Source organism: Bos javanicus, chromosome 2, assembly GCF_032452875.1.
Source record: "Bos javanicus breed banteng chromosome 2, ARS-OSU_banteng_1.0, whole genome shotgun sequence".
NCBI classification, from domain to species: Eukaryota; Metazoa; Chordata; class Mammalia; order Artiodactyla; family Bovidae; genus Bos; species Bos javanicus.
The window spans coordinates 89,661,144-89,680,180 of NC_083869.1; the positions used below are offsets into that span (position 1 = coordinate 89,661,144).

Genomic DNA, 19,037 nt, shown 5'->3' on the forward strand with positions numbered 1-19,037 from the left:
GTGTCTTGTGAGATCTTAGTTCCCCAACCAGGGATCAAACCCAGGCCCCAGCAGTGGAAGTGTGGAGCCCTAACCACTGGACCATGAGGGAACACCCGGCTCATTACTATAATAGCACACTATTTAATCTAGTTGGAGTGGGTTATTCAAAAACAAGTGCTCCACAATTCTCCACAAACTGTAAGACTTACAAATCCCCAAAACCTTATTTCAAATAGTATTTGCCAAAGCAAATCTTCCACAAACATTTGGCTAACTTAGGCACATGACAACAGTATTTATTGGCTCTATCAATTTGTACAAGTTCAACCCGCACAGATCTTTTTGCCCTTTACTTTTTGTATTTTTGCTAAATACGCTAAAGCACATAGGTTGGGGTATTACCTGCATCTACCGAATGCCTTTTCAGAACAGAAAAGAAAATATATAAACATTCACTTAGACCAAAAAAAAAAGTAGTATACTATAATTTGAAGCAACTCTGAAAACTCTCCTTAAACAACTGAGGTAGAATCTTACCCTTGCTACACTGAGGAATGTCTATTGTAATTTTAGGATCATTCTTCATATTGAGCGAAACACTTTTTCTTGGTGTTTTCGCTAGTTCGGAAGCTGTAAATAGACAAAAGAAATACATAAAATATATTTTTTTAAATGTATAACAGATTAAGAGGGAAAGTATCTTTATTTCACTTACATAAATTAAAAAAAAAAAAAAGAAAACGAACTTGCTGCTACTATTATCAGGAAGATAAATAAGCCTAGCCATGTTAAGAGTAGAACTGCTTTCACCTTTACTCACTGTTTTCCAAGCATCTTCAAGTCTTCCTTCAAGGTCTTGAAAAAAAAAAAAAAACCAAAACACAAAAACAAACAAAGAGCTAACTTTGACCTTGCTGGTTTCTCTAATCATCATATTCTCTCCCTCTCCTCTCCACTGACAGGCTTACAGTTCTTCCATTTCTCTACCATATATACTTGAGGAACATCTTTGCAGGGGCATAGGAAAGAATAGCCAGAAAGAGGGATCAGAAGTTAAAACTGTATATGTTTAAAATTATACTAATTTTAAAGCTCTTAAATCTCCCCCAAAGCATGGTTTACTTTATTACTTATGTCTAAAACTCTATAACACATATTAATAATCTATAAAATATGATATAGCATTAAACAGGGCATTTCTTCAACTGAGCATCAGATGAAATACCTGGCTTCTGAACAGCAGGGGCCATTTAAAATAAAAAATACAAACGTTAAAGATGCTCACGTTCTCTCACTGTAATAGGCACATGGGAATTGAAGGAATAGATTTACATTTCCCTGATAACACACACTGGAACATTGTTCACTGAGGAAAAAAGTATACACTACTTAAATTATCTTTTTTTTTTTTAAAGACAAAATATAGTTGGATTTGTTAGGTTAAAACCATCTTACTGACTCAAACTCTTTTTAACCTAATTTACACAACTTTATCCTCCAATCTTGGAACTGACCCAAGATATCTATGCAGTCCCCACGAATGCACTGGCTACTTTTTTCTTAACCTCCTAGGTCCTCTGTATCATTCATTACAGTTTACAAAATGTTTCTTTGAAATTATTCTTCCATCTGGGTTCCATGGTATTATCCTGCTCCCTGGCTACTGTTGGTAGCTATTCCATCTCTTCTTCACTGTCCTCATCCTCCCAAGCAATCTACCTAAGGCTCAGGCCTTGCCGTCTCTTTACACCAGAAAAGTAGGCCAAGTTTGCATTAAAGGCTGCTGATCCACAATATAGGAAAAAAAACCTTCATGTCAACAAAAAGCCACAAAAGTACAAAGTAATTTAGATATTTTTGGTTTTAAAACATAGAATTTCTCTGCTTTTAAATAACTTTAAATTAAAAAAGGAAAAAGGAAGAAAAAGGAAGAATTAAAGATGAAAAGGAACAAGAGAGTCACCCATGTATGGATATTAATTTGCATAACAAAAAACTGGGGGATATATTTATTTAGTTTTCATTTTTCTTATTCATTTGTACTGTATATTTACACAACGAGTGGTCTGCAACATAGTCAAAATTTTAAAGTAAAACTTCTCTTTGGGACTTACCTGGTGGCGCAGTGGATAAGAATCCACCTGCCAAAGCAGGGGACATATGTTCAATCCCTGGTCTGAGAAGGTTCCACATGTCCCAAAGCAACTAAAGCCCATGCACCACAACCACTGAGCCCACACACTAGAGCCCTTGAGCCCCAACTACTAAGCCTGCACACTCGAGAGCTTGTGCTCTACAAGAGAAGACGCCGCAAGGAGAAGCCTGTGCACTGCAACTAGAGAAAGCCCGAGCACAGCAATGAAGACCCAGTGCAGCCAAAAATCAGTTAATTAAAAAAATAAAATATTAAAAAAATTCCTCTCTGCCTAAAAATAACTTCTCATCAGATTTTATATGACCAAACTAATTTCACTTTCACAAATGTTCTCTGTAGCTCACAAAGCCTTCTAAACTAACTCCTAAAAAAAAAATAAATAAATAAATAAACTAACTCCTACTCAATTTCTAGCCCAACTATATCTTGGTTAGTGCGATTATACCTAATCATCTTTTATACTCAGAGTAATATCGATTTTCTAACTGATCACTTATTTAAAAATATGAAGGCATTTTATTTTATCGATATGTCTGGATGTAAACCCAATTAGCAAAAATAGTTAATGAGTCAAAGAGCATCATAACTAAACACAGGTTTTTGGAAAGTATGGTCAGTCATATTATCCAAAAAACTACCTTTTCATGACTGCATATTTCTTTCAGATGTGGTGAGAGAAATGCCTATCATAACAATACTTAAGTTCCTCACAGTGCATACAGATAGAAGATGTGTATCACTGCAGCTTTGTGGATGTTGAGTACACACTCAGGGAACTTCTACTTGATGATTCCACTGAGGTTCCATTATTCTTTTCACTATTAGTTCTCCTCTTTCTCCAATGCCCCACTGGCCTTAGGGTTTCATTTTGGCTTTGGTGTCTATCTGCTGCTGCTGCTGCTAAGTCGCTTCAGTCGTGTCCGACTCTGTGCGACCCCATAGACGGCAGCCCACCAGGCTCCCCCGTCCCTGGGATTCTCCAGGCAAGAACACTGGAGTGGGGTGCCATTTCCTTCTCCAATGCATGAAAGTGAAAAGTCCAAGTGAAGTCGCTCAGTCGTGTCCGACTCTTCGAGACCCCATGGACTGCAGCCCACCAGGCTCCTCCGTCCATGGGATTTTCCAGGCAAGAGTACTGGAGTGGGGTGCCATTGCCTTCTTTGTTGGTGTCTATCTGATCTTTCCTCTAATAATTATTTCAGGATTTTCCTCTGGTTTCTCAGAGATTCAAAACAGAATTCAGTCATTTTTACAGATCAAAAAAATTTTAATTTTTTATTGAAGTACAGTTGATTTAAAATGGTGTGTTAGTTTCAGGTACACAGCAAAGTGATTCTGATTTTTTTTTCAGATTCTTTTCACATACAGGTTATTACAAAATATTGAATATAGTTTCCTGTGCTATAAGTCCTTGTTGTTTATGTATTTTCTATGTATTTGTGTGTATCTGTTAATTCCAGACTCCTAATTTATCCTTCCCCCAACTTTTCCTTTTGGTAAACGTAAGTAGTTATCTATTTCTGTGAGTCTATTTCAGTTTTGTAAATAAGTTCATTTGGTCTTTTTATTTTTGACCACCTAGGGTCTCCTAGAACCTTAACTGTGTATTTAACTTACATCATGAATACTGCAGAAATAATTTTACATACTTATGGTCATACTAAGTTTCCCTTCACTGCACCTGGCTTGCTGGCAAGGATGCCCCTGAGGATACTCAGTATTTCCTCTACTATAGGTTAGTACCTATTTTCTTTTCATTTTTTTGGCCTAAAGTTACAGCATGTGGGATCTTAGTTCCCCAACTAGGGATGGGAATCTGTGCCCCCTGCATGGGGAGTGCAGAGTCCTAACCACTGGACCACCAGGGAAATAATAAGTTTATTTGTATAAATTTTTTTAAAATTTCTTGATGTAGATAATAAACTCTAAGAAAAACATCAATTAGTGTAAATTATTATATGTGCCATGTTACATTCAAAATTAATGATCCATGTAGTATCTTTCAGAAAACTGAATTTTGCAAATGTTTAAATTTTATTATGTTCAGAAACACACATCTTACCAATATAATTACTTTTTATATGTCCCTCATCAGTTTTAACACTCAACATGGGTGATATTTTTTTTAACCTTGAATGTTTAAATGATCATTGGTTACAATGACTATATAAAAATATGCCACCTAAGACATATATATATATAGGTGTTCTACAATTATAGATTATAAGTCTTTTTATATTAATACAGACAACTACATTTTGCCAGGCAGTTAATTATTAGCCCTTTGCTCTTAACTTTTTGGTATTCTCAAGCTTTCATATACTTATGGGACGCCTTAATTTTAAAGTGCTTTCACATGTTATTTCCTTGCCTCAAAACTGTCAAAACTGATGATCCCTCATGCCACAGGATCTAACTATAGTTCTCTGAAACTCAGTAATTCATGTGTAATTAGTATAAGTGGTAACCTGGGTAAGAAAAATATTAGAACAGCTCATTCTTAACAATTTTATACAAATAATTTTCTCTAGTACAAACAACATTTTTCTTCTACATATAGTGCAAAACTCTTATTTTCAATAAATTCAGAATATTTCTGTGCAACTTAAGTCACTCACTTAACAAAAGAAGTAAATGTTAAGAACCTGTGCTAGATGTTGTGGGAAGTAATCTAAGACAGGGTTTCTATAAGCTTAGAACCTAGCTAAGAACAGAAGACATGTGAGTATGAAAAAACTAATGACTTTAAGTATGCTTGAATATGTAATATAAAATGACATTCCTCATCATTCTTTTAGTGAAAGCAATGGGGTGATAACTGTGGGAAATGTGGTTAAACACACTTTCTTAGAAAAGATGAATAAATCAGAAAAGCAACGTACCTAATTTAGCCATCTTTTCAGGGTGTTTTCTATTCTGAAAAGGATAAACTTTATTCCCACCATCTGTAGCAGAGCCATTTTTCAAGGATTCTGAAAGAAAAAAATGCAACATAAAAAAAGAATGCAAGAAAAATGGGTGAGGTTAATTAACAGAAAAAAATGGTAAAATTTTACCTAAAAACTTAGGATATGTACCCCTCACTGTCTTGCATAAAGGTTCAACAATATGTGTTTATAAATAAAATGTTTAAAATACACAATAGACCATGATACTGTTTAAATTTTAAAACACAGAAAACATGTTATTCACAGATACACAAAAATACATTCAAAAACAGTCATATTATAGAAGTTCTCTTTCTCTCAACAAAGACCTTGACTTAATTTCATTCTTTAATTTTCCCTTTAAAAATAACAACTGCTAAAAGTGTCAACTGTCTAGTTAGGGACACTTTTATGACAGTCTACCCTGCCTGCTAAGCCTACTGAGGGGTAGTGGTCATTTTTTGCATCATGTCATTTAACACTGGGAAAAAATCCAAAAGCAGTATCACTCAAGAAGTGACAAAAAGGTCAGGAGTAGTCACAATGACCACTTATAAGTCAAGTATGAGACAGTAGAAGACATGTACATTAGGGAGGCAGGAGGCATAGACAGAACAGAACTGACACACAGAGATGACATGAGGGAGGCCGGAAGATCCAAGGTAGCAAAAACCCTGCTCCTAGATCCAATGTCCCTAGTGCCCAACAGTACTGATTTTGTTCCTTGATCTTAATTTTTTTTAAAGTCAACTTAAGTAGGTCCGTGCTCCTTGCACTGTAATCTGTGCTCTTTGAGTCTTAAGTAAATTATAATTCAAGCCTAACATTTTTAAGTAAATTTTAACTTACTTAAATTTTAAGTAAACATTTTTAAGTAAATTATAATTTAAGCCTAACATTTTTAAGCATAATCTGGCAGGAATCTGGCTTAGGTATAAAAAAACGTAACATTAGCATGCCTAGTTGGAACATATTACTTCTTGGAATAATCCTTCTATCTATTTCTGTAAAGATGATCAAGGTTAATAATATAGTGACTTGTTTTATGAAATTATTTCAAATTAGTTAAAAGTACAAATACCTTTTAAAAAATATATTTAGAGTGCTAGGTCAATAGATTCTATCTTTCTTAAAGTAAGAACAAGACTAGTTGTTTATTAAAAAGTCTATAGTAGAAACTCAGTGTTTCAATCTTTCCAGCTGCAGAGAAAGAATCTGAAGGAATGTTTTTCTGATGAGAATATAGCACGCCAGATAAAAAGTGTTTTGGAGGTGGACAATGGTGATGATAGCACAATATTATGAATATATTTAATATAATTGTACACTTAAATTGGTAAAGATGGTAAATATTGTTATTAATGTGTATTTTATAATTTAAAAAATTGAAAAAATTGTAGCAAAATGCTACCTAACCAACAGGACTACTTTTACATAACCTGCAAAGCAATTTCAGCTACCTGCAGAAATTTCAGGGTACATTCCCAACTCCACCACCCCTACCCTGCAAATACCTTGAACATCTTGTCCTAAAACTTCAACATAGTTATGATCTTTTAAAACTTCTTGGTCATCTTCCTCCAACTCATTTTCTGGCTTCTTTATTATTTTTTGTGTGTTGACCAAAAGCTGGGCTCGCTCCTTTTTTATTTTAGGTCCTATATAAACATTCAAAGAATTAGAACATGACAGGTATAAATTCTTTTAAATGTAAACATTACAGCTAAATAAATAAACTACACTCTTTCATTGTCATTATTTAAAAGCTGAAAAAAAATTCGGTGTTTTCTCTTTGATTCAAGAGAAATCACAGTTTGTGTAAGTTGGTATAAGTTAAAAAAAAAAAAACCTCGAAATTATATATTTTGGGGGCTCAAAATAACTATACATTTTCATTACAGTGGATGGTTATCTTATCACTTAACACCACTGCTGAACATTTCATATGAGGTGAGGTTTTATTATTTTTGTTTAATTTTTTTTTAATGTTTGTTTTAATTTTTTAAATTTGTGTTTTCTGGATCTTAGTTCCCCAACCAGGGACTGAACCTGGGCCCCCTGCATTGCATGGTAGAATCTCAACCACTGGACCATCAGGGGAGTCCCCTATTTTTAATACATTTTTAATAGAATAAACTAAAAATTAAGGTAGTATTTATTTGCAGTCTTACTAAATAAAATACTTTGTGCTATATTTTCAAAATAGACGATTAGATTTTGAAAAGTGAAATACATAATCATTAAATAAACATCCCTTCCATTGTATAATTATTTAGTACCTCCTTCTCTATCAAGAATGTGATTAAGAACATCATCATCTCCCACAAATTGAACTTTCAGCATCTTGTCTGCCTTTAATTCCAGCGTGCTCGTCATTGCTAACCTAAACAGAAGCAATAAAGTACTCAAAAGTGATGAAAAATTCATATCAACAGACAAACATTCACATAATGAATCCATATATTTGCATAATATTTTTAAAGTCTGTAAGTATGAAGGACACATTCATTATTGTATCAATATTATGTTTTTGATAATAAGTAACTCAATTCTTTATCTGAAAAATGGAAGAGATGACAAAGTGCCTGAGATTAGGAAAAAGCCAAGCCCAATCAAGGCAACTGAAATATGATGACAGGAAAACAATTCTGTGGGTAAAAAAACTCTAACCAATTTATAGGATAACAACAGAAGGGGGAAGATTAATACATGAGCTTAGAAAAAGAGCAGCCAAATAAGGAATGATACTTTGGTGGATTTTAATATCTGTTCACTAGAAAGATACAGTCTATTGGGGGAAGCCTGTGTACATCACTGTGTCCAAACCTGGATCAAATAATCCTCAAGGACCTCCCTTTACTATTAAATTGCATGTTCCCCAAACAACTTTATAATTATGAATATGGCTTTCTAGGTATCTCAGTAACTAAACAGTAAACATGAATCCTTCCAATACTTTATAGTCAGTTCTTCACTGAATAAATTTCAGAGTTTGGCAGGCAAAAGTTTGATCAACTCTTACTTCGTTGACAAAATTTAGTTTCAGAACTTAAAATGCTACTTATTGCCTGAAACAAATTAATAACTCCACCTAGCTGCAGTTAATCAGCAGTTTACTCAAAAAAAGACTTTTTTCTCTCTTGTCTCTGATAAATCCTATTTATATGCTTTTCCCTGACAAAAGGATCACACTGCTGTGTCCCCCATGAGTCAGTTCTTTGCATGCAGATAACTGCCATCTATGGGGTTGCACAGAGTTGGACATGACTGAAGTGACTTAGCAGCAGCAGCAGCAACTTACTAAATATTGCCAAGTTTTCTTTTGTAACTAGCACACTTAAATGATTTTGTCTCAGTTTTCATTTACCTTTAAAGGTACTACATATTCTTCAGCTGGAAAATTCAAGTACAGTCACCTGTTTTGGGAAAAAGACCTCAGTCAGGCCAGCAAACAGGAAAATGAGAGCAACCAAAGAAGTTCATGAGTTTTTACAAACAAGATGAATACAGGCAGATCTTACAAAGCCAAAGTTACTATGACGGCATAGTAAAGGGCAAAATGACCATTACCATTTTGGCCAGGAAGCCTCGGAGACTGAGGAGATCTAAATTGCAGGAGCAGGTGGTGAAGAGAGGCCAAAATTTTGAGTAATTACTATGTGCTAGACAAAATTTTGAATATTCTATATGTATTCCCATTTCATCCTCCTAACAATTCTATTAGGATCATACTTCGTGTACAAAGATAATAAGGTTGGAGACAGATGGGCCCCCAGGCTGGACAGCTGGTATTTGTCAAATGGAGTAAAACTGAAGTTTTGTCCTAAGCCAAACAAGAACAATATCTGATCTCTTTCTCCATCGAAATGGAGCAAATAAACCAGCAGTGGGGAATTTGTTACAACAGAAATGGAAAATGTGATTTTTTTAATGCTAACAAGGGAAACGAAGTAAACGGCTATAAAAACCCCCAAGAATAGGTCCGTGGGAGTTAAGCAATCCTGGTTTTACTTCAGCTGTTTCTAATCTATAGTGCCCATAACAAGCCTTGTCCTTCACAAAGTAATTCCTTAGTTACTCTCTATGTGAATTATATCTTGCACCTGGCCTCCCCGCCTCCTGCCAACATCCTTGTAACACTCCCTTGTAGCATTCTTCATTTCAGAAAGGTCATAAGCTGATAACCTTGGAGGACCAGATCCAGTGTTGAGGCCATTTGAAACTTTGCAGAAGAATGCAAGACTGCCTTAATCCTTATCACATACCCCTGACCATGAGCCCTGAAGACCTCTCCTTATTCCCCAGAGAAGGGGGTACAGTTGTTGAGATGTTTCCTCTTTGCCTGGCAAAGAAATAAAGCTATACTCTTTCATTCAAAATTCTGTCTCCGTATTTCTATTTGACATTGGTGTACAGAAAGCTAGTATTTTGGCAACAATAATATTTCACCTATAATTTATATGACCATAGTAATGGTAGAGACCTAGTAAACATGGAAGAGATCAAGAAGAGACAGAAAGAATACACAGAAGAACTGTACAAAAAACATCTTAATGACCTAGATAACTACGATGATGTGATCAGCCACCCAGAGCCAGACATTCTGGAATGTGAAGTCAAGTCAGCCTTAAGAATTACTGCTGTCAATAAAGCTAATGGATGCGATGGAATTCCAGTAGAGCTATTCAAAACCCTAAAGAATGATGCTATCAAAGTGTTGTACTCAGTATGTCAGGAAATCTGTAAGACCCAGCAGTGGCCACAGGTCTGGAAAAGGTCAATCCTCATCCCAGTTCCCAAGAAGGGTAGTACTAAAGAATGTTCAAATCATCGGACAATTGCACTCATCTCCCAAGCTAGTAAAAAAAAAACAAGTGCTCAGTCGTGTACGACTCTGCAGCTCCATGGACTGTAGCCCACCAGGCTCCTCTGTCCATGGGATTTTTCCAGGCAAGAATACTAGAGTGGGTTGCCATTTCCTTCTCTAGGGGATCTTCTTGACTGAGGGATCAAACCCTGGTCTCTTGCATCTGCTGCATTAGCAGGTGGATACTTTACCACTAGTACCACCTGGGAAGCCCCCAAGCTAGTAAGGTCATGCTTAAAATGTTGCATGCTAGGCTTCAGCATTACATGAACCAAGAACTTCCAGATGTCCAAGCTGGGTTTAAAAAAGGCAGAGGAACCAGAGATCAAACTGCCAACGGATCATAGAGAAAGCAAGAGAATTCCAGAAAAACATCTACCTCTGTTTTATTGACTATGCTAAAGCATTTGACTATGCGGATCACAACAAACTGTGGAAAGCTCTTGAAGAGACGGGAATCCCAGACCATCTTACTTGTCTCCTGAGAAACCTGTAGCGGGTCAAGAAGCAACGGTTAGAACAGTATGGAACAACTGATTGGGTCAGGACTGAGAAAGGAATATGACAGGGCTGTCTGCTGTCACCCTGTTTATTTAACCTATATCCTGAGCACATGTTGGGCTGGATGAGTTACAAGCTGGAATTAAGACAGGCAGGAGAAACATCAACAACTTCAGATATGTGGATGATACCACTCTAACGGCAGCAAGCAGAGAGGAACTAAAGAGCCTCTTGATGAGAGTGAAGGAGAATGAAAGAGCTGCCTTAAAACTAAATATTGAAAAAACTAAGACATAGCATCCAATCCCATTACTTCATGGCAAACAGAAGGGGAAAAGATGGAAGTAGTGACAGATTTCCTCTTCCTAGGTACTAAAATTACTGCAGATGGTGACTGCACCCATGAAATCAGAAGACAATTGCTTCTTGGCAGGAAAGCTATGACAAACCTAGATATTATGTTGAAAAGCAGAGACATTACTCTGCTGACAAAGGTCTGCAGAGTCAAGGCTATGGTCTTCCCAGTAGTCACCTATGGCTGTGAGAGCTGGACTGTAAAGAAGGCAGAGTGCCAAAGAATTGATGCCTTTGAACTGTTGGTGCTGGAGAAGACTTCTGAGAGTTCCTCAGATGGCAAGGAGATCAAACCAGTCAATCTTAAATACTCAATGGAAGGACTGATACCGAAGCTCCAGTATTTTGGTCACCTGATGTGAACAGCTGACTCACTGGAAAAGTCCCTGATGCTGGGAAAGATTGAGGGCAGAAGGAGAAAAGGGCATCAGAGGATGAGATGGCTGGATGGCCTCACTGATGCAATGGACATAAACTTGGGCAAACTTCAGATGGTGAGGGACAGGGAGGCCTGGTGAGCTGCAGTCCATGGGGGTCACAAAGAGTTGGATATGACTGGGCAACTGAACAACATCAATACAGAGTTTGGCAACAATAATATTTCACCTATAATTTATATGGCCATTGCCAGTAGAACATATTCTTTTGTTCTTTGCCAACTTTCTAGTCATAATACTGCTTCTTAGTATGGGGAATTGGATGTATTAGAGAAAAAGTTTAATGCATCTATGTGACATTTATATAAAATTAAGAAATATTTTCTTTTATCTGTACAAAATAGCTTTCTGAGGGGCTGTTTGTCAGGCATTGTATAAGGCACTTTTATGCACACCAGATCAGTAAATCCTCAGACTCCCTGAGGTAGTTAAAATATATATAACTCCCCCAATTTACAGATGAGTTAACTGAGGTTAAATATTAAATTACTCACTAAAATTCACACAATTAGAAAGTGTATTAGGGCCGAAACCTAAGTTTGACTAATTCCAAAGACCCAGATCATTTTATTAAATGACACACTTCTCCTGCCATTAAATACAAACCTGTTATCCTAAATGCTTGTCTTGACCTCTGGAAACTATTCACAACATGTGTAGTCATTTTTCCACACAGTGGTTCAAATATCCAAGGACTGCTACAGTTCCTCTAGGTTTCCAATTCACTACGTTAAACATCGGAGAAGGCACTGGCGACCCACTCTGGTACCTTTACCTGGAAAGTCCCATGGACGGACGAGCCTGGTAGGCTGCAGTCCATGGGGTCGCTAGGAGTTGAACACGACTGAGCGACTTCACTTTCAGTTTTCACTTTCATGCATTGGAGAAGAAAATGACAACCCACTCCAGTGTTCCTGCCTGGAGAATCCCAGGGACAGGGGAGCCTGGTGGGCTGCCGTCTATGGGGTTGCACAGAGTGGAACACACCTGACGTGATTTAGCAGGTTAAACATCAGTAGTTCTATCAAGCATGCTTTTAAGAGCAGCATTCTGTTGTTTAGTTGCTAAGGCATGTCCAACTCTTTAAGACCCCATGAACTGCAGCAAGCCAGGCTTCCCTGTCCTTCACTATCTCCCTGAGTTTGCTCAAACTCATATCCATTGAGTCAGTGACGCCACTCAACCACCTATTCCTCTGTTGCCCCTCCTCCTCTTGCTCTCAGTCTTTCCCAGCACCAGAGTCTTTTCCAATGAGTTGGCTATGTTGTACAGAGGATTTGAAGCAATGACAATAAACAATGCAATAAAACAAATGATAAACTATAAATACTAATAGGGAATCTGGATCAGGGAAAATAAAAGAAAAAGAAAGCGAGAAATTAAAACCATACAAAGAATTTTTAGCTCTGAGCTTCCTCGCAATCAAAAGGATTAAAGGTCAGTTACATAAATCTTATTAGCAAAAGTTTAGTAGTTCCTTCAGCGGGGGGAAAAAAAGATTTTCAACAAAAATTTAAAAACAAATATTGTACATAACTGAACAGTCTAGTAAAGGCTATGGTTTTTCCAGTGGTCATGTATGGATGTGAGAGTTCGACTGTGAAGAAAGCTGAGCGCTGAAGAATTGATGCTTTTGAACTGTGCTGTTGGAGAAGACTCTTGAGAGCCACTTGGACAGCAAGGAGATCCAACCAGTCCATTCTGAAGGAGCCCTGGGATTTCTTTGGAAGGAATGATGCTAAAGCTGAAACTCCAGTACTTTGGCCACCTCATGCGAAGAGTTGACTCATTGGAAAAGACTGATGCTGGGAGGGATTGGGGGCAGGAGGAGAAGAGGATGACAGAGGATGAGATGGATGGATGGCATCACCGACTTGATGGACGTGAGTCTGAGTGAACTCTGGGAGTTGGTGATGGACAGGAAGGCCTGGCGTGCTGTGATTCATGGGGTCGCAAAGAGTCAGACGTGACTGAGCAACTGAACTGAACTGAACTGATCCCAAGCAGTTTCCCTATGGTATTTAATGTAAGAATTGTCTGGGCAGAGGCAGCCTAACTCAGTCTTGTCTGTAGCCAAATGCATTTATACGAAATTCCCTTTTCTAGATTTTAAGGCATCTTATTATATAGGACAGAATCACAAAATTGAAATTTCTACAGAAACCTTGAAATAAACCTTTCCTTCCTTCTTCTCCACAATTTCTGAATACAAAAAACCCCAGTACAACCGAATAACATGAAATTATCTGGTGACCATTTACTCTTCAAGACCCTATCCTGATGTTTACTTTAAGTGGATTTTTTTCAAAGGAGTTAACACCAAAAGAGCATTAACAGCTTACACTCTCCATTGAGAGTAGATAAAGCATTTGCTAAATTTTTTTAAAAACATAATCCTTTAAAAAATAGTGGTTTAGTGTTATTCACCGATTTTAATATCAGATAAACCTGGCTTCTGATCTTAAATCCACACAACTGTGTAACTTAGGACAAAGTTGATGATTAAATGGGATCATGTGCTTGGCCTATGAAAATGCTAGCCAAGTTCCTTATTACAGGTATTTTTACTTTAAGTTTCAACTTAACTGTGCAGATCTCTTGTACAATTCCATATCCCAAATAACATCTGATGAAAGTTCATATTTTATGGCAGGACGATTTAAACATAATTTAAATATAAAATTTTTCTTTACCTACTTGGGCCTCCTCCCTCCACTTTAATGTGTTGTGCATCTGCATTAACCAGACTTCTTTAGAAGATAACCTTCCTTCTTAGTCTTGTAAGGGGCCACAATGACCCATGACCCACTTATATGCTTCCTACATGTAGATTTGGATAGTGTAAATTGTCAATAATATGTCATTTAATTGAAGGTACAGCCCACAGTCTCAAAAACATATAACTAAAAAAAAAAACAAAACCAAAAAACACCCCACATAACTGTACTTGGACCTCTAACAGAACAGTTCTTACTGACTGATTTTCGTCAGCACATTAAAGAGAAACAGTGCTCAATAAGAGCTGAATGATGTCCATGTAATGTGCAGGGCCATCACACAAAGGTGTGGGCCCATGCTATTTTTCTTCAGATTGCAATTTAGCTAGAGGAAGGTGTAGTGGATTTCAGATGTAAAGCGAAAAGTAATGCATCAGCATCCTTTTAACTTAAAAAGCTCTACCAAAGGAGCCTGGTTTTGCAACTGCTTTACAACCCTTGGCCCAGGGTGACTGTGTTCAGTTAGGATTCATTTGGTGCTTCCAGGGTGGGATGACATCAAAGCGTTCCCGCTCCAGTGGTACTTTTGGAACAAGATTCCTTCCTCTTCAGCCCTCACTGTACCTGCTCCTGTCCCAGGACACCTTACTACTTTCTTTACGGAATTTTACAGTTCTCTCTGCAAGCAGAAGGCTCCTCATGCCGGGAAACAGATATTCTGGTAACAGACATCCTCTGAACACTAGACCCATCACTGCTGGAAGAGGAACGGTCTTTAAAGAGGGAGCCTTTCACCCCAACAAGTATATACTGATTTCGCTCTGGGCCTAGGCAGTCTGGGGAGCGCAGAGAGGGAGGCGCAGCCACCTCGCCCAGGGTGCTCAGGCGAAGGCTGGGGACTGGGTGCACCTGGACTCACCTCAGAAGCCCTGAGCAAAGCAGGAGAGGGAGGCAGGCTGTCCTGCCGCCCCACTACGCACCGCCAGGTCTCCACCAGGAGCGGCTGCAGCCGCCTCGTGCCAGCCGGACGTTACCCGGCTGAATGGTCGCCGCTGGGAAGAACGCTTCAGCCCTAGCAAGAATGCCAAATTCTTGTAGGCAGTGCAGGAGCAGAACCGCAGGGTCGCAGGTTCGACCTGGAGAGCTCCGGGAGCCAGAAGGGGGGGATGGGAAACTTCCCTGCGGCACACCAAATCTCCCGCCCTGCTCAGGAGGCGGAGCTCCATGTAGCCAATAGCACGTAGAGTCGGCTGAGAGCGACCGTTCTGCTCACCAGTCAACGCGGGTCTGATGGCCTCGCTCACAAGAACACTGAGGAAAACGAATCCCCAAGCTCTGAGTTCTGGGGTTTGCCTTTGCTCTTTCCGTTTCCGGGGAAGGGAGTAGGAAGCACTGCTTAGATTTGAGGAAATTGAGTGAGCTCTGTACAAACGCAGTCTTCAAAGTGTCATTGGTTTCTCTGGATACTTTGTTTTGAGGGAAAAGATAATGGAATGAATTTGGGTTTATTTATTTTTAAACTTAACCTCATTTGGCGTGAAAGGTAGGACCCCGTGCATCTCAGGGATTTGGGGTAGGGAGGAGGGGAGCAGTGCTCTCTGGTATGAAGAGAATTAGGGTTGGGGCACTGCCGATAGGACGAAGAGAGGAGGAAAATGGAAGGAATGGACGCAGAGAGAACTAATGAGGAAAAAGGTAATGAAGAAGAAAAGGAGTGAACCTGCTGGAATAACAGTATTACCCTCTAACTACAATTTCATTTTGATTCATGCATTCATTCAAAACAAAACCTGCATACCAGATAATAACGTTACACTATGCTAGCGGAGCCTGCTCTCTGTGCTCACAGTAGCCCTTATAGAAGATACTGAATATATGGGGGAAAATGCTGCGATTTTGGAAAGCCCAGTGTTTATCAAACCACTGGCAGAATTATCTAATTAAAGGAGAGGATTCAGAAAAAAATTTCGTTGGAGGAAGAAATATTTAAACGGAAACCTGCGGACTGAATAGATTTAAGCCAGACAAAAGGAGGGGTAAAGTTTTCCAGGTGGAAGGCCCAAATCAACATAGTGGGTATATAAAGGGTCAAGAGGCAAGCCCCGAAGTTGAATCTGCTTTTCTGAGGGCTTTGGCCCTTAGGGCACTAGTCACATTTGTATTGAAAGATCATTCTGGATAAAGGTAGTAAAGAATGGAGCCGAGGGAAGGAAGAGACAGAGTTACATCATTTTGGAAACTGTTTAGGAAATCTGATTGGGAAAGAGAAATAGTCATAGCCTGGATACCTACCTTAGTATTCCATTTTGGTTAGCAGAATTTAAGAAAACAAAAGAGAAATTAATTTTCTCTACATTGGAATCAAAAACAGAATTTGGGGGTTGAGTTGGGAGAAGAAGCAACATAGTCAACAGTTAACACTGAAGTGCTTGAAGAGTTCTTAAAAATGTGAAGATCTGATAATACTCCTCAACTAATAAGTTATGTTTCTATGATGGAAACTTTCTCCCTCTCAAATCTTCACTGCTGCTGCTGCTGCTGCTGCTGCTAAGTCGCTTCAGTCATGTCCGACTCTGTGCAACCCCATAGACGGCAGCCCACCAGGCTTCCCCATCCCTGGGATTCTCCAGGCAAGAGTACTGGAGTGGGTTGCCATTTCCTTCTCCAATGCATGAAAGTGAAAAGTGAAAGTGAAGTCACTCAGTCGTGTCCGACTCTTTGTGACCCCATGGACTGCAGCCTACCAAGGCTCCTCCATCCATGGGATTTTCTAGGCAAAAGTCCTGGAGTGGGGTGCCATTGCCTTCTCTGCAAATCTTCACTAGTCTTCTGCAGACTTAGTGTGAGTGGTGGGTTTTAATTGTTTTTATGGTATATGTGTGGGAAATGGGACTTCTCAGGTGGCATGGTTGGTAAAGAATCAGCTTGCAAATGCAGGAGATGCAAGAGACTTGGATTCAATCCTTGGGTCAGCAAAATCTGGAGTAGGGAACAGCATCCCACTCCAGTATTCTTGCTTGGGAAAATCTCATGGACAGAAGAGCCTGGTTGGCTACAGTCCACACATCACAGAGTCGGACATGACTGAGCACACTCAAACGCATGTGTGGGAAAGAGAAGGAGCTGAGTTTCCCTTCTAGATTGGTACTGGGATAGATAAAAACAAAGGGTCATACCATTCAGAATGGAGATCTAGAAGTCAGGAGTGGCAGGAAGTTGAAGATAGAGATGATTATAAAATGGCAATTTCCTCATGTATTCCACACACAGTTTGGGTAGAACATTAGACCTTTCCAAGAGGAAGGTAAGACCAAGCCAATTTTGAATACATCTTAAGTGGGTAGAGATGCCAGCAGCTAATTGGGTTATAGTTTGAAATTTATGGCCAGGTTTTAAAAGTCTCTGAATTTAAAAATCTTTTTTTTTTTTTTTAGTTGTTTCCTAATATCCTTTTTCTGTTCCAGAATTCCATGCAGAATACCACATTACATTTAGTGATTTTGTTGTTTTAGGCTCCTCCTGGCTGTGACAGAATCTTAGACTTTTCTTGGTTTTACTGACCTTGACAGTTTTGAGGAATACATTGTAGTCATGTATTTTGTAGAATATCCCTCTACTGGGATTAATCAGATGTTTTCTCTTTATGAGTAGATGGGGTTTATGGGTTTGGGGGAGGAAGATCCCAGAGATAAAGTACAATTTTCATCACATCATATCAAGGATACATACACTATGCACCATTGTTAACTGTAATCAACTGGCTGAGGCAGTATTTGTCAGACTCCTCTACTGGAAAGGTACTCTGTTTCCCATCCCATGCTGTCCTCATTGGAGGAAGTCCCTGAGGAATGAGGAGTTACGGTCCATCTCCTTGAGATAAATTATTTGAAATTCTTCTGCAAGAGAGATCTGTCTATTCTCCATTTATTTATTTATTTATGCAATCAGTTCTTATATCAGTAAGAATACATGCGTGTTCTTAAAATTCTAAAAATCTTTAGAATTTGACTGAAGAATCTGCCTGCAATGCAGGAGACCCAAGTTCGACCCCTGGGTTGAGAAGATCCCCTGGAGAAGGAAATGGTAACCCACTCCAGTAATCTTCTCTGGAGAATTCCATGGACAGAGCAGCTTGGCGGGCTATAATCCTTTGGGTCGCAAAAAGTTGGATACGACTGAGCGACTAACACTTTCACTTTTCAGAATTTGATTAAAGATGGTGAATTGAATACTGTCTTGAAATGCCACTAAAAAAAACAGAGTCAAAGGAAAATTTTAAATATAAACATACAAACAGGAAAAGAAGTTAAATAATTTAATAAAAGTTTGGAAGATGTATAGTGATCAGGGAAAGCAGAGTAAGCTGAAATGCGGGCCAGGAAAGGATGATGACAGTGTCTATTCCTGTCATAGAACTCCAGTTAGTCTCAGCAATTAGTCTGTCAGTTCAGTTCAATTCAGTCGCTCAGTCATGTCCGACTCTGCGACCCCATGAATCGCAGCACGCCAGGCCTCCCTGTCCATCACCAACTCCTGGAGTTCACTCAGACTCATGTCCATCGAGTCAGTGATGCCATCCAGCCATCTCATCGTTTGTCGTCCCCTTCTCCTCCTGCCCCCAATCCCTCCCAGCATCAGAGTCTTTTCCAATGAGTCAACTCTTCGCATGAGGTGGCCAAAGTACTGGAGTTTCAGCTTTAGCATCATTCCCTCCAAAGAAATCCCAGGGCTGATCTCCTTCAGAATGGACTGGTTATAGGAACCTTTAAAGTCAGAAGAGCAGACTGGAACTGAGAGCCGGAGGACTGGTGAAAGTCTGAAACAAGGACCAATTAGATCCTAGATCTCTTGTCATACTGAGCATAACAGCAGGAGTTTACAAGGTGAACCAGAGGATCTGGACTCAACAGAGTAGAAATGAGAAGGCATACTGAATTTGGAAGGTGTATCTGGACAGATTATGTGGGACACTAGGAATCTCCTTATTTGGCTCCCAGAACACTGGCAACTGTCTTTATTTAAACATTTCTTTTTCAGAAGACTAATCAGAAGAGGAGACCCCAATTGAAAAAGCCAGTTCATCTACTGATCCACCTT

General features: G+C 38.9%; 1 protein-coding gene across 3 annotated transcripts in view; it reads right to left on the reverse strand.

The window, feature by feature from the left end:
• ORC2 (origin recognition complex subunit 2) overlaps window positions 1-15,190 on the reverse strand; it is a 37,761-nt gene extending 22,571 nt beyond the window's left edge. The window contains exons 1-6 of one of the 3 annotated variants that reach the window (XM_061381387.1): window positions 14,860-15,170; window positions 8,432-8,480; window positions 7,344-7,447; window positions 6,579-6,722; window positions 5,020-5,109; window positions 520-612 (exon numbers count right to left, since the gene is read on the reverse strand). In XM_061381387.1, coding sequence (XP_061237371.1) covers window positions 520-612; window positions 5,020-5,109; window positions 6,579-6,722; window positions 7,344-7,440 — 424 coding nt within the window. In that variant the 5' untranslated portion in view covers window positions 7,441-7,447; window positions 8,432-8,480; window positions 14,860-15,170. Of the gene's footprint in view, window positions 1-519; window positions 613-5,019; window positions 5,110-6,578; window positions 6,723-7,343; window positions 7,448-8,431; window positions 8,481-14,859 lie in introns of all 3 variants that reach the window. The other 2 variants (XM_061381409.1, XM_061381398.1) reach the window with 2 other exon arrangements.
• Between the last annotated feature and the right edge of the window lie 3,847 nt (window positions 15,191-19,037).